Below are 15,727 nucleotides of genomic sequence, written 5' to 3'. Positions count from 1 at the left end.
TGGGGTGTGCTGGGAGAGCCTGGGATACCATAAGATGAGAAATCGACTGTGGTGAAGGGATATATGGTTATGGTGCGGAGGGGAGCAGGGCAAAACTGGCAAGCTGGGATCAAAGCCACTTGAATCTATTTGTGATAGGGGACTCGATGACAAAGTACGAGAGAGCTTCTGTGTCCTTGGGATGCTGCAAGCAAGCAAGGGAGAGTGATGACACTCAGAATAATGGGGAGAGCATATATATGGGGCACAGTGCCTTTTCCTTCAAGTGGGAGCTATCTGTTGGGCGGGGGGTGGGCATTCATTCCACCCGTGCGTGAGGATTAACCATTTAGGGTAGGGCTAGCTAAGCTCACCCAGAAGAGGAAGGTTGGCTCTACCATAAGGCAGAGTGAGACCGCTGCCATTGGCAATGGAGGGGGGGGGATGCGCACAGATGCTGACTCTTCTCTTTCCCGTATCTCACCTAGCTCTGGGGTGGCCTACGCTTCACTGTACCTCGCCTCCTTGATGCGAAGAAATCCATCCAATTTGACTTTCAGATTCACAGGTAAAAATGAGCCAGAGAATTCCCCCAAATTCTCCCCATAGCTGCCCCTGTTACCTGCCCCAGGACTGTGCATTGCAAGAAAGGAGCAGGGCTAAATGGGTGAGCTGATTTTGGGGGAGGCTTGTCTACCATTGCTGACGGAGCAGGGATTGGCAGCCTGTTGCTGGACTCCCATCATCCCTCTCCGTTGGCCATGATGGCTGGTGATGGTGGGAGCTGGGAGCCAAATGACACCTGGAGGGCTGCAGATTCCCCATCCCTGTGACAAAGGAACTGCAGGATTCCCCAGGGCACCATTTTAAGGCAATAACACCTTTAAGACAATGGGCAGGATTCAACTAAGTGCAGAACGTGATCCTCTTGTGCACAGGAATTCCCCCCCTCTCTTCCTCCTGCACCTCTTTAATACTTTCTGGGGGACGGGGGCTTTTTGCCCGACTGGAATGTGTCCTCGCACTCTGGTCATGCCTCTTCCTTCCCTGGGTTGATGACAGAGGGGTGTGCGTGTGTCTGTGTAAAAACTACAGAGGTACAATTCCCACCCATTGTTCTGCCCACTTTTGTCTCTGGCCCCACCTGCCTCTGGCATGTGGCCCCCAGGAGTGAATGCGGCCCTTGGGGCTGAATAAAGGTCCACAACCCCTTTCCTAGCTGCTGCTTCTTGTGTATTTTTTCTTGTGTGCAGTGTTAGTCGTACATACAGTGAAATAGAACTATGTCTCTTTCACTACAGCAAGAACGCCAACAACTCCCGCAGTGAGGTGGCTTCATTCCCCTTGCGTGTCGAGGCTGCCGTTCGTCTCACAGCCCACGGGTGAGTGTGACGCCAGAAACAAAGTGTTTGGCATGGTCATTAATTGTTTCAATAAGAAAGGTGTGAGGTTCCCCACATCTCCTCTTCTGTCCCCAATGGATAAGGGTAAATTATAGCTCTTCCCTGGTGAAGCCCTGTCTCTCTTTGGGTGGGATATACACTCATGAAGTGAGGACTGATCATTCATTAAGACTTTCCCCTCCGCTTCCCTCTTTGCACCCCCTAAAAACATTGTGGGGGTTCCCTCAACCCTCTAGCTCATATTTGTGGGCGGTGTGGGGCGAGGAAAGCCCTGGTTGAGCTAGAGGGAGCCCCTGCGTTGGCTTCTGTGCTCAGGACTAGTTAGCCGAATCCCACCCGATGCTCAAGATCCTTTGTAGCAGCCCCAAGAAGCAGGTCTAGGGATCCCGTATCTGAAGCATCACTAAGACAACACTCCAGACACTTAGGTTTAGCTGGTTCACACTCAATCTGTTTTCCCCACGAGGCTGGGCTATTCAGAGGATATCTATGATCGAGGTGGAGCATAAGAGATTGGGTGGTCCTTTAGGACTTTGTGAATTAACACAAGAACATTGAAGCTGGCCCTGCTGCAGTAAATTGGCAACCAGCACAGCTCTCTTAGCAGCAGAGGGCCGTGCTGCCAGTAATTCTTATTTACTTCATTTAATCTGCTCCTGTGAGCCACACAAGCTGTAGCTTCTGCATCAGAAACTCTTTTGTTTCAGTAAGTAGACAAATCCAAATACACATAAAGCATGTCAACAATAATGTTTGATGTTTTATAGTGTTTTTAATATTTTGTTGGGAGCCACCCAGAGTGGCTGGGCAACCCAGTCAGATGGGCAGCGTATAAACAACTATTTTTCCTCTTCTCATTGCCTTGTTGAAGGATCTAGGTATTGTTAGCTGCCTTGAACATTTTACGGAGAAGCAGCAATAAAAATATTTCAACAAATAAATGATACCAATGCCAGATAACTTACAATTTGATATTGCTGAGGAAAAGTGGGCTAGGAAAAGGATCTTCATTTTGAAATTACCAAAGAGAGATTTTTTTAAAAAAAAGTTGCAATAAAATCCACAGTTACACCAGCATACAATACAATGCAACTGATGAGGGGTTTGACCTTCAGGTTTGCAACACTAGTTTTATTGCAATTCTGTAAAGTTTCGTAATTTTGCATTTTTTGCCATTTTGAATAGCCTAAATAATTCATAATGATTTTGCTCTGGCCTGTTTAAAATCGCTTTTTCTTCTGCATGTCTGAGTGCCTTCTTTCCCCCTTCTATAGAGCATCCATGCCAGAAACAGTGTCCCTTCCAGGGACTGGCTTGCCCCCAGGTCGATTGCTGCAGCGAGAACAAGACGTGGGGCCCGGTGTGTGCCATGTCTATGAGGTGGGTGTTGTCCACTGGGGACAAGAGGATGGTGCAAGGGGGTGGCAGTTCATGCATGGGCAGGATCACTCTTGCTTTTGGAACCATACCTTTGCTTAACAAGCAAGGAGGAAGAAAGCTGAAATTCTGAATCCTGTGCCCAGCGCTGCATTCTGTGTTCCTTCTGTGTTCCTGAAGAATTATGGCATGCACACTATCTCATATTCTTAGCTTTCAAGGTTTCACAAGGGAGAAATCTGTTGGTAGCACTGATAGCTAAATGGAACCTCCAGCTTTAGAGGTAGTGTATCTTTGGATATTGGGTGCTAAAGGGCAAACTGCAGGAGAGAGTGTTTGCTTCATTCCTGGAGGTGCCTGGCTTGCCACTATTTAAAACAGTACCAATCTGTCTACCCTCCTTTCTCTGTGACCACTGAGCCTGTCCACCATTTTTAGATCATTGTGCTTTTCCCCCACCCCCATCCCTGCTGCCACCTCTTTGGGGGAGGATCCTGTATCTCAGTGGGAGTATCTGCTTTGCATGCAGGTGATGGGAAAGCCTCTCAGTCCTCGCAACCCCCAGAGAGCCATTTCCAGACATAACAGACCACACCAAACCAGATGGGCTCATAATCTGACTTGGTGACGTAAGGCAGCTTCCGATGTCCTGCAATTCTTTTCCTTCCCATTCAATTCTTTTCCTTCCCATTTGTCCTGCAGTTTGTGAATGAGGGGCCAAGCGCCATCAGCGAGGGGATCTTGGACATCAGCTGTCCGCTCCGGACTCAAGGGCGAGCTGTGATGTACATGACGCGCTACATGGCGCAAGCCAACTGCACCTCCAGCCACCTCCTCAACCCATCACGCCTGCAGGTAATGGCTGGTCAGTGGGCGGGAAAAGAAGCGACTCTGCAGAGGATTGGCCTGGGGTGTGAGCTTGGGGACTGGAGCTCAGCCTCTGCAACCAGGGACAGTGCAATTCCCTATCAGAACAGGATTAAAATGCTGAGTAGTAGGAGCATTTTTAGGTGGGCGGGGCAACTCAGCGTTCGCTGAGCCTTTTTATTAAGCATTCATCCTGATTTGGTTGCACGAAACCTACAGAGAAGTTAGATTACAGTGGTACCTCTACTTACGAATTTAATGCGTTCCGAACGCACATTTGTAAGTCGAAAAAAATTGTAAGTCGAATCCCACAGGAATGCATTGGGAGAAAAAATTCGTAAGTAGAAAAAATCCTATCTAAACCGCATCCAAGATGGCGGACGGAGCTCTATTCGTAAGTAGAAACATTTGTAAGTAGAGTTATTCGTTAGTAGAGGTACCACTGTATATATATCTGTCACAGTGGCCGGAGTGGACTACTTCAGAGTAACGACGCTACGCAGCTCTGCATTTTATTCTTTTATTGGTGCTGCGTATTTACAGTGCTCAAGTCATTGCTATTTACACAGAGCGATGTTGTCAGTCGGTTTCAGAACCTCCTAATGGCTTTTGGCGCGTCTTTCTCCAACACAAAAGCTTTGGCAGACCCATCCTCTTGCCCCTCCTCTTCCTGCGTAATTCTGGAGTTGGAGGGATGGGTCTTCCCCCCTTGCTTGCCCCTTCCTGTCCCACCTGGGACCCTGGCTCCTCTACCTTGCCTGAGCCTCGGACACGACTTCCTGCTTCCCCACTGGAATCGGAACTCTCCCTGCTTTCCCCTTTGCTCGGGGACGGGCTTGAACTCAGGAGGGGAGGGACTTCGCGATATCCCCTGTCCCTCACATCCACCCCCCTCCCAAGCTCTCCTTCACCCCTCCCCAGGCCCCCCCCATGTGTCGGTGACGACTGGAAGCCTAAGAACTCAGTGCTCTCCGAGCCCGTTGGTGTGAATACCTCCCCCCAGTCCTGCGAGCCCCCCCCTTCCGCCTGGGCGGACGGGAATCCCAAAAAGTCCGTGGCGTCAGAGCTGGTGGGGGTAAAAACGTTCTGCCAATCTGCTCCTTCCTCTGACTGGGTGGATCTCGGTGACACCCATACCTCATCCTCTGGTTCCTCAAACTCCGCTTCCCAGCGCCATGGTGAGCTGCTCTCCCGTGCCTCCTCCTCCTCCCCCTCCCTTTCCATGTGCCAGGGCTTGGGTCTGTGGGGAAAGAGGGCGTGAAATTCTTCCACCAAGAATTCCTCCTGTATCTGAGTGGCTGGGACCCATTCATTCTGGGACGGTGGAGCATCCTCCCATGCCATGAGGTACTCCAGTCCCCCCACCCCCCACCTTGAATCCAGGATGGCCGTGGCCTCATTGAGTTGCTCCCTGCCTTCCCTCTCCCCCCCTCCCTCGGGGGTTTGTTCGCTGTCTCGGAGCCTGCTGCTTTCCCTGTACGGCGACAGCAGCGATCTATGAAACACTGGATGCACCCTCATGTCCTCTGGCAGTGCCAGCCTGTATGCCACCGGGTTTACCTGTTGCGTGACCGTGAAGGGGCCCAGCCTTTTGGGTGCCAGCTTTTTGCACCTCCCTCTGGTGGGAAGGCCCTCCGAGGACAACCACACCTTGTCCCCCACCCTGATGACCTCCCCTTGTCGCCTGTGGCGATCTGCCCCCTTTTTGTACGCTTCCTTGGCCCTCTCCAAGTGTTCTCTGAGCTGCTGGTGCACCGTCTCCAGTTCCTCTGCCCAATCCTCAGCCTGTGGGCCCTCCTCCTCCTCCTCCTCCCTCTCCCTCTCTGGGAAAGATCTGAGGTCGCGCCCGTAATTGGCCTTAAAGGGCGACACCCCTGTGGAGACGTGCACTGCATTGTTGTAGGCAAATTCTGCTAGTGGCAAGCGATCCACCCAGTCCGTTTGCCGCTGGCTGACGTAGCATCTCAGGTACTGCTGCAGAATGGCGTTGACCCTCTCCGCTTGTCCGTTGGTCTGCGGGTGTCTAGCCGTCGACAAGCTGACCTCCACCTGCAGGAGGTTCATGAGCCGCCGCCAGAACCTGGAAACAAATTGGCGGCCACGATCCGAAATAACCCTTAAAGGTAATCCATGCAGTCTGAAAATGTGATCAACAAACAGTTTGGCTGTCTCTTCTGCCGAGACTGCCCTGGCACACGGTATAAAGTGACACATTTTGGACATAAGGTCCACCACCACCAACACTGCAGTCTTACCCCTGGACGAAGGCAGATCTGTGATGAAGTCCATGGACACCACTTCCCACGGCCTGTGTGGTGTGGCTAAGGGCTCCAGCAACCCTGGTGGCGCTGCTCTGACCACCTTCGCCCGCTGGCAGGTGGTACAGCCCCTTACATAGTCTCGAACATCTTCCCGCACCCCTGGCCACCAGAAGTGTCTCATGACTAGGTGAGCGGTTTTGTCCCTTCCAAAATGCCCCGCTGTAGGGTTGTCGTGCATCTGCTTGAGGACCGTACGTCGAAGCTGGGTGGTGGGTAGGTACAGCGCACCCTTGTAGAAAAGCAGCCCTCTGCGTTCTGCAAAGTCTTTTGCCTGCTCCCTCCCCCCTCTCAGTTCTCTGAAGATGCGGTTGGCAAATTCATCCGCTGCCGTCAGTGCTGTGAGTTCTGCCTCGCTCACCACAGCTGCTCCGCAGGACCATGCCGACGGGGGGAAAATGTGCCTTGGGGCTGGTGGCGCCTCCCCCTCCATGTACTCTGGCTTGCGGGAGAGGGCATCCGCCCTGACATTCTGCTCCCCCGGGATGTAGTGGATGGAGAAGTTGAAGTTCGAGAAGAACTCTGCCCACCGTATCTGCCGCTGGTTGAGCACCCTGGCAGTTCTCCAGAACTCCAGGTTCTTGTGGTCTGTGCACACCTGGATGGGGTGCTTCGCGCCCACCAGGAAGTGTCGCCAGTGCTGGAACGCAGCGTAGATCGCAAGAAGTTCCCTATCAAACACTGTGTAGTTGCGTTCAGGCTGTGTCAGCTTCCTGGAGAAGAAGGCACAGGGTCTCCACTCCCTGTTGGCGTCCAGTTGCAACAAAATTGCGCCCACAGCTTTTTCAGAAGCATCTGTCTCAATGCGTAGGGGCGCGTCCTGCACCACATGGAACAGGTTTTGGTCTGAGGCGAACACTCTCTTGAGGCTTTCGAACGCTGCTTGCGCCTCTGGTGTCCACTTGAACTTCTGCTTGCCTCTCAGGCAGTCCGTGATGGGAGCCGTAACGCGAGAGAAGTTCTTGATGAACTTCCTGTAGAAGTTAGCGAAGCCTAGTAGGCGTTGGGCATCTTTGCGCGTCCTGGGGCTGTGCCAGTCCAGGATGGCCTGCACCTTGTCCTTGTCCATCGCCAGCCCCTTGTCTGACAGCTTGTAGCCCAGGAAGTCCACCTCTTTGGTGTGAAACTTGCACTTCTCCAGCTTCACATACAGGTGGTTCTCCTTCAGGCGTTGCAACACCTCTCTGACATCTTTCACATGCTGCACTGGGTCATTCGAGTAGATAAGGATGTCATCTAGGAAGACCAAGCATTTCCTGAAGAGGAGGGACCCCAGGACGTGGTGCATGAAGGCCTGGAAGCATGCTGAGCCCCCTTGCAAACCGAAGGGCATCACCAGATATTCAAAAGAGCCCAGAGGCGTGAACATCGTGGTTTTCCATTCATCTCCTTCCCGGATCCTGATCAAGTTGTACGCCCCCCTTAGGTCCAGCTTGGTGAAAATCTTGCCCCTGCGTGCCGCTGTCAGGAGATCATCCACTCTGGGCATGGGGAAAGCCACGGGCTCTGTCACCGAATTCAGCCGTCTAAAGTCCACCACAAGACGGCGCTGTTGCGTGTCTTTCTTGTCCACCCAGAAGACCGGGCTGCCCCCTGCTGCCTTGCTTTCCCTTATGAACCCCCGCTTGAGGTTCTTGTCGATGAAAGCGCGCAGATCCTCCAGCTCCTGGTCTGACATGGCGTACAGCTTGGCTGGGGGTATCGTCGCCCCTGGCACCAGGTTGATCTGGCAGTCAAAAGGCCTGTGCGGGGGTAGGTGGTCGGACTCCGCTTCGCTGAAGACCTCCTGCAGGTCCCAGTACTGCTTGGGTATTGCCTCACCCCCTTTGATATGCATGGTGGCCACCGTGGCTATCGGAGGCCCCTCCCCTGGTTGGTGCTGCATGCAATGTTCCAGACAAAAGTCTGACCCAAACGTGATGCACCTCTGGTGCCAACTGATGGAGGGGTCGTGGCGCGCCAGCCAGCTCATGCCCAAGACGATGGGGGGGTCTGAGATGGTGGTGACGTTGAACGCCAGTGTCTCTGAGTGCCTTCCCACCGTCATTCTCATGGGGGGGGTTTGATGTGTGATGGCCCCTCCCAGCAGCTCCCTGCCGTCAATGGTTGCTACGTGCAGAGGAAAATCCAACTGCAAAAGCTGGATTTGGTGCTCTTCTGCAAAGCTTCTCGAGAAGAAGTTGGCGGACGCCCCACTGTCAATTAAGGCGAGGACCGTCATGGGATAGCCATTTGGGAGCGTTAGCGTCACTTCTAGAACCACTCCTGCTCTGGGAGGGGTGGGCTGGCTCTGCACCTCTCTGTGCGGGTGGGCGGGCTGGGGCTGTTGTCTGCTGACTGTGCCTGGCTGCTGCCCCTTGTCTCCTGCAGCCAGGCTTTCCCGTTTCCCTGCTGTGGTGCTGCGTCAGTGGGGGAGGGCACCACCGTTCCCGCCTTTCCTTGCCACTCCCTGCGATATGGGCAGTCTCTGACGAGATGCTGGGGTGAGTTGCAGAGAAAGCAATTCCCGCCCCTTCCCTCCTTGCGTCTTGGCGCCGCTGGGGTTTGAAAAGCCCGCGCGCGCGCGCTATCAATCTGCATGGGCTCCTGGTCCTGGCTGGCTCCAGGCGTGGCCTGAAAGGGTTGTTGAGGGAGTGGCTTCTCCTGCGACCGTGGGAACCAAGCCCGCTTTGCGCGCGTCGCTTGCTTGTCGTTCCACCGGGATTCCTGCCTCACCCCCACCGCCAGCGCTGCTTTGCTCAGCTGATCCATAGTACTGGGCTTTGGACCTCTCGAGAGTTCATCCTTCACCTCCTCGCTCAAACCCAAGTAAAACGCAGCTTGCATGGGAGGCGAATCCAAAACCCACCCCAGTCTGTGCACCAGCATGGTGAATTTCGCCCAATATGCGCGAACTGTCATATTTCCTTGGCGTAAATTATGCAGTTCCTCCTTAGTCTGGTCCAAATGACTATCGGACGAATACATCGTCCTCAAACCTTCTAGAAATTGTTGGACATTTTTCATGCAAGGATTCTTGGTTGCGATTAATGGTCTTAGCCACTCCCTGGCTGCTCCGGTGAGATGTTCCACAATAAACGCTACTCTGTGCTCATCATCGGGGAACTCATTCTGGTGCAGCTCAAGAGCATACACGATCTCAGTCTCAAAGCCCTGAAACTCCTTCGGGTCTCCATTGAACTTGCTTACAAGGGTCCCTGCTCTCCTTCCTGGCAGCACTTGGACTTGGGGAGCCCCTCCCGCCTTGTTTTTCTCTGCATCCAGCTTGTTTTGGAGGTCTACCGCCACCGCCCTTAAATGCTGCTCTTTTTCCTGGAGCTCTCTCACCTGTTCCGCAAGTTGTAGCCGGTCGTCCTGGACCTTCTTAGTCTCCTCTTTAGCTGCCTTCAATTCTCCCTGCGCCTGCAGCGACAGCTGTTGCAGTTCTAGCTGGGCTTGCTCAGCGATCTGCCGCCACTTCTCCGCCTCGGACACGCTCATCCCGGCAACTCCGAAGTAGCCCAAAAATGATTAGGAGGTTGCTGTCACAGTGGCCGGAGTGGACTACTTCAGAGTAACGACGCTACGCAGCTCTGCATTTTATTCTTTTATTGGTGCTGCGTATTTACAGTGCTCAAGTCATTGCTATTTACACAGAGCGATGTTGTCAGTCGGTTTCAGAACCTCCTAATGGCTTTTGGCGCGTCTTTCTCCAACACAAAAGCTTTGGCAGACCCATCCTCTTGCCCCTCCTCTTCCTGCGTAATTCTGGAGTTGGAGGGATGGGTCTTCCCCCCTTGCTTGCCCCTTCCTGTCCCACCTGGGACCCTGGCTCCTCTACCTTGCCTGAGCCTCGGACACGACTTCCTGCTTCCCCACTGGAATCGGAACTCTCCCTGCTTTCCCCTTTGCTCGGGGACGGGCTTGAACTCAGGAGGGGAGGGACTTCGCGATATCCCCTGTCCCTCACAATATCCTTTATTGGGCATTCATTTTAATTTGTTTGTAGGGAAGTTCTATGACAATGAGCATTCATCCTGATTTGCCTTCATGGTGTTTCTATATCTTTCTGTTAGTCATTTGTTCATTTTACACTTTTCAATGCATTTCCCTATTAGTTTCCAAACTGCAAAAATCCAGTTTCTGGGTTTGTTAAAGTGGATTTGTTGCCATAGAGAGACAGATTGCTTTGATCCACTTTAATTATTCAAGCTTCTTGGTATTTTCTTGAATCCTTCCTGAAAACTTGTGACAATCTGATGGCACTCCAGGTTTTGAACCTTCTTCATAAGTCATCACCATCCTGTTCTGTGCCAGGAACCCTAATGCTTTGCCCCTTCCCCAACATTTCTCCAACAGCTTCTCTTGCCCCCTGGTATATATTTGGCCTTTGTATCCTGCCTCCATTGGTCGACTGGAAAAGAAAAAAACCATTCAGCAATGCATGACATCTCCATAAGACATTGCATGCCTGCTTCTTGACACAGACAGACCCAGGAGCTGAGTTTCTTTTGAACAAAGGGGTGGGGAGGGATTTTTGTTTTAAGTAAGAGAGGATTGACTACCAGAGGAGGAGACTGCTAAACCTCAGTGAAAGAATCAGCTGTTGTCTTATAAATTCGGTGCATCGCCTGTTGCACTCCTGCTCAGTCTGATTCAGCAGAACTCGTGGACATGCAAAGAAGCTGAATGTTAGTTTGAGGATGGATCTCAGTGATGGCCACCAACAAGGAAGGCTTTCAAAAGGGATTGGACAAATTTGTGGAGGGTATCGGTGGCTCCTAGCCATGATGGCTATGCTAAGGCACCTGAGGCAGATAGCTCCCCAGAAGGAGTTGTTGCAGAGGAAGGGGAAGCTTAATGGGGGGGAAATGGCAGTGGGGTTGGTGAGTGGAGTGAGCAGAGATGCAGCATCTACAGTCTATACTATGTAAACTGTATCACTGGGTCACAGCTAACTATGGTGAGTATAGATATGCTTATACAATGGGCTCGTGACTCTTGATATCTTATTTAGAAAGGCGCTTTCGTTCTCTCTCGTTAGCTGGAGCAGAGCCCAGCAGCTTTACCTTGGCCAGAGCAGCACTATGTGCAGAAGCAAGATGGAGTTTTGAATACTCTGGTAAGCCTTGTAACTTCTTCAACTGGAAAAAAAAATCACCCAGAGTGACCCACAGCAATCAGTTAGCTGTCCTCAGACTTTCATTCTAAAATACATAACAAGTAGGAAGGAAAAAGGAAACCTGAGCACTTGCTCTTTGCTACAGAGTACTTACAATGACTACCTGGAATGAGAGAGGAGAAGCCAAAAGTTGCTGGTCCAGCTGAGCTGATTGAGTGGTCCTGCTTCCGTTCCCTTCCTCCTCCTCCTCCTCCTCCTCCTGCTGCTGCTGTTGCTGCAGCAGCCTGACAAAGCCCCTAAGGCAGGCATCCCCAAACTGCAGCCCTCCAGATGTTTTGGCCTACAACTCCCATGACAGGACCAGTGGTCAGGGAAGTTGGGAATTGTAGTCCAAAACATCTGGAGGGCCGAAGTTTGGGGATGCCTGCCCTAAGGCATCGCTTCCTCGTGCTCTTCCACAGCCTTTGCTCACGTAATTACATGTGATTCTAAGATCTCCATCAGTATGAAAAGTTGTGTACAGCCCTAATCATTTCCCTTCCCAGCTCTAGCTTTAGAGCAGGGTTCCCAAAGTGTGGAAGCAGCAAGGAGAGGAGCCTCTGCTTGCCTCAGAGGAGGAATAAAACTCCAGCTGGGCCAAGATGGGGCTAGGTCCTGAGTGGGGAAAAGAGACCGACAAGGCACTTGAAAGGAGTGGAAAGTCAATACATGGGAAGGAAGGAAGCCATGAGAAAGAGAGGAAAAGGCTGAGAGACAGCATGTGCACAGCACACTGAGGTCCTAAGCAAGAGGCAGAAAAATCATTAAGTGGTGTGCCAACCTTTCTCAGCCATGGGCCGGTCCACCGTCCCTCAGACCATGTGGTGGGCCAGACTACATTTTAGGGGGAAATATGAACAAATTCCTATGCCCCACAAATAACCCAGAGATGCATTTTAAATAAAAGCACACATTCGACTCATGTAAAAATCCGTGGTCCGGATTGAGAAGACGATTGGACCGCATCCGGCCCATGGGCCTTAGGTTGCCTACCCCTGGCCAAGAACCTCAACAATTTTCTAAGGGTTGTGGATCAGGGGGAAAGTTTGTGAATCACTGAGACACGATTACTTTCCCCAGGAGTTACGCTTTAGTTGTTAGAAGCACAGTTTCAGACAGTTGCTGCATCCAATCGCTGCCTTTGGCCCTAGTGGTATAACTGGGTTTCTGGGGGTGTTTTCAGCCTCTGACGATGGTTCCTTCTTGTGCTGCAGAAATGCAACGACGAGGAGTGCTTCCAGCTCCGCTGCCACATGGGGGCGCTGCAGAGTAAGGAAAGTGTCAGCTTGCGCCTCTACTTCCGCATCTGGTCCAAGAGCTTCCAGCTGGTAAGCACAGCACCCGCCTGGAGCCTCTTCCAGACCTCGCTTTACAGCTGCAGATTTGATTTCGGGGTTAAGAATCGACTTGAGAGAGAGGAAGAGATTGCTGGGTGCTGGCTGGCTTTCACAGCACCTGGTGTATTGTGCTGAAACCCTTGCCAGCTCTTCCACCTTTCCCAGACCCCCTTGCCTCCACTGGAAGGACACACCACACTTTTTGACTTGGCTCAGTGGATCCACATGAGATCTATTTATTTATGATAAAGGCTTATATCCCGCTTTTCAAGCAAACAAGTCCCAGAATGACTTGCAACAGGTGATAAGAATCAAAGCACTTATTTCTTGGTGGTGGAGCAATGAAGAGAGGCCTGGAGCTGGTGCTAGTTACGGATGCGGTGTTTAAAGCCTCTCTTCCCATAAGGAGACTGGATTCAGCTGACAAGCTGTCTGTCTGACCCTCTCTTCCCTCTCTTCCACATGGAAGTCAATACAGTACAATGAAATAAAGTAGTCACTGCAAGAAGCCAATGGCCTTCCCTTCCCCATACATTTACTTTTGCAGGCTCATCCTTTGGGAAGAGCGTATGTTTGACTCTATACTAGGTCTGTTCAAAGCCAGCTGGCCACATACTAACCCAGTGCATCCCAGGATCTGGCCCTCACTTTTATTTTATCCCCTTTACACATTTGCAGAAAGAGAATAATCCCCACGCCATACAGTGTGAAGCTGTCTACCACGTACAGAAAGTGCCCTACAAAATCCAGCCTCTAGAGAAACCCACCGCTTACCTCAAGGTCAGTATTTATTACCATTAAGTATTGTTAATGTTTATTGTTATAATTCCTTGGTGGTGGTAACAATAATAGTAATATCCTGCCTTTCAGGGATGTAGATCTTTCCAAATAGCATTAGAATCACAAAAACCTAGCATGTCTTCAGGATTCTCACCACAGAACAGTTGGAGAGGGGGACAGGACAGTTCAGCTGAAATACATTTTGTTGCTTTTCAAACAAATAAAAAATTAGACTGCAGTCCTCTACTCCAGAGGTGGGAAACTGGATCTGACAGACTGGCCAGATCCTTATCACCACAGGCCAAGCATGACAGGTGGGTGGGGCTTCCCACCTGATGTCATAATGACACTGGGTGACTCATTCTTCCATAGTTCTGTGCTACGGAAGGACAGTGCTTGCAAAGCACTGTGCAGGGTAGCTTTGCGGGTGCTGATGATTAGCTGATCTGCAACCTCCCTTTGGGCCAGTTACACTTTTGCCTGCCCAACATCTGACATCATATATGACAGGCATGTCCAACAGGTAGATCATGATCTACCGGTAGATCACTGGTAGATCATTGGCTCCCCCCAAAGAAGCTGAACAACTCAACAACTTTGACCCGACCCCCCCCCAAATGGGCCTTCCTAAAAATAGTTCAACAACTTTGACCTGAACCCCCAAAAGGGGGTAGATCACTGCCAGTTTTTAACTCTGTGAGTAGATCGCAGTCTCTTGGGAGTTGGCCACCCCTGATATATGACATCAGGGGGCATGATTTGGCCAAAATGGCTTTGCAGGCCAATTGGAGGGCTGGGGACCCAGTTAGGCCCACCAACCAGGGCTGCTGCACACATGTACTTGGGAATAGGTCCCATAGAACTCAATTGGGCCTTCATTCAACAAGCATCATATTATGCTGTTGATCAAAGAGAGTCTTTTGCAGATCTTTCTAGATTGGATCAGGGTCCATCCATGGAATTCTGGTTCCAATAGGAGCCAGCAGATGCCTCTAGAAGCTCACAACCCAGGAATGGTGTTCGTTCCCTGTGCCTGATACTGAGGAGACTGTTCCTGTACATGAGGCTTCCACTTAACTTGAATGGCTAGCAGCCTCTGGGTGCGGGACAGGTGATAACCTTATTCCTGCTTCCTTTCTGCTTTATTTCTGCTGACAGGTGCCAACATCACTGCACTGGCCCAAGGCAGAGACCAGCCAGGGGGTTCCTCTCTGGATCATCATCTTAGCCATTCTGATTGGATTGCTGCTCCTGGCACTGCTCATCTATGTACTATACAAGGTGGGGAAACTGAGTGGGGAGAAAGGGTGGGGGGTGAGGTTCAGAGTTGGGGATAAGGTGTTAGAATCTCTGGCACACCAGCTGCAAGCAGGACTGTAATGACTAAATTCATCAGCTTAGGGTGCTCCACTTTTTCTGCTGGACTGCTAAAAATCTTTGCTTTCAAATGCTTTTTAACAGCACTTTCTTAGCCTTACAGTTGCAGAGAGCAATATGAACAAATAATAATGAAATTCCAAAAACCAGATAAACACTGTGCAGGATTTCAAGTGGTAATAATGGGGTGTGGCTTCAGCACTCTGGACAGCTCCTAGCCCCTCCTTTCTCTATTATTTCTAGCCCCCACAATACTCCCCACCCCCACCCTCATATACACTTTGAATCATTTTTACACATTGCACAGAGCTAAATCCAGGTTTGCCATTGCCTGCATGCTCAACTGAGAGTTGCAGCTACACAGCAGTTCCCTGGTTAAAGCACCTCCAACAGTTGCAAATGTGTGCTTTCTGCATATTGTGCAACTAAAAATGTCATGTGTGATGTCATGTATGATGCAGGCAGCAAGGAGCAAGGCAATTCCGCCCTTCACATGTAGCTGCTGCCGCAAGGAATCTGTTCGAAGCAACTGTAATGTGTGAGCCTCCCCCTCAGACCCTAACTTTCCTAATTCTTGAATTGTGAAAACGAAAGACTTAGTGCAAATAACAAGGAAAAATGCATGGCACATGTGAATCCATCTTTGGTCTCTTGATGATTACAACATGCAGTCACGACTTGCATGTGAGAATGCGCTGCTGCAAGTCCAACCTCTGTGATTGCCCTGCATCTCAATGGCCAGTGCTATTTTGATGTAGTCAGTTCACATATTCAATGGAGACTTAGTGATATGTGCGCTCATGTGAATGAGTCTTAAGTATGCTTAATTTTCATGATTTATTCTGACTGCAGAATTTTGGTTTATTTTTATTTCCTGCCTTTTTGTTATTTTGCAGATTTTGCAAAAAAAAATAACTCAGTAACTTTTGTGTTTGGATTTTCACTTTTTGAAATATGACAGCCCTAATTTCTGTGACTTGTGCAAAAACCTCTCTGCTTTTACCCTATGGGTGTTTCTAGTTTGGAGATCTGTCTGAAAACTAGCAGGCAGGGTCTATAGCATGCAGTGGGCTAGAGTAGGGTTACAAGACTCACTGGATAGATGGGTGGAGCAGTCCTGCTCTTGTTTTGTACTGTTATGGGTAAACT

The 15,727-nt window shown here is 50.7% G+C and overlaps 1 protein-coding gene across 2 annotated transcripts in view; it reads left to right on the top strand.

The window, feature by feature from the left end:
- The window catches only part of ITGA5 (integrin subunit alpha 5), a 92,670-nt gene that overhangs the window by 73,214 nt on the left and 3,729 nt on the right, over nucleotides 1-15,727 (top strand). For both annotated transcript variants that reach the window (XM_035101852.2, XM_035101846.2), the window contains exons 22-29: nucleotides 468-547; nucleotides 1,281-1,361; nucleotides 2,657-2,762; nucleotides 3,462-3,614; nucleotides 10,968-11,045; nucleotides 12,299-12,412; nucleotides 13,100-13,201; nucleotides 14,360-14,482. In XM_035101852.2, coding sequence (XP_034957743.2) covers nucleotides 468-547; nucleotides 1,281-1,361; nucleotides 2,657-2,762; nucleotides 3,462-3,614; nucleotides 10,968-11,045; nucleotides 12,299-12,412; nucleotides 13,100-13,201; nucleotides 14,360-14,482 — 837 coding nt within the window. The remainder of the gene's footprint in view (nucleotides 1-467; nucleotides 548-1,280; nucleotides 1,362-2,656; nucleotides 2,763-3,461; nucleotides 3,615-10,967; nucleotides 11,046-12,298; nucleotides 12,413-13,099; nucleotides 13,202-14,359; nucleotides 14,483-15,727) is intronic.

The sequence above is a fragment of the Zootoca vivipara genome, chromosome 2 (assembly GCF_963506605.1).
Source record: "Zootoca vivipara chromosome 2, rZooViv1.1, whole genome shotgun sequence".
In the NCBI taxonomy this organism is placed as follows: Eukaryota; Metazoa; Chordata; class Lepidosauria; order Squamata; family Lacertidae; genus Zootoca; species Zootoca vivipara.
The sequence above is the reverse complement of the archived record's forward strand: the minus strand, read 5'-3'. Positions and strand labels throughout refer to the sequence as shown.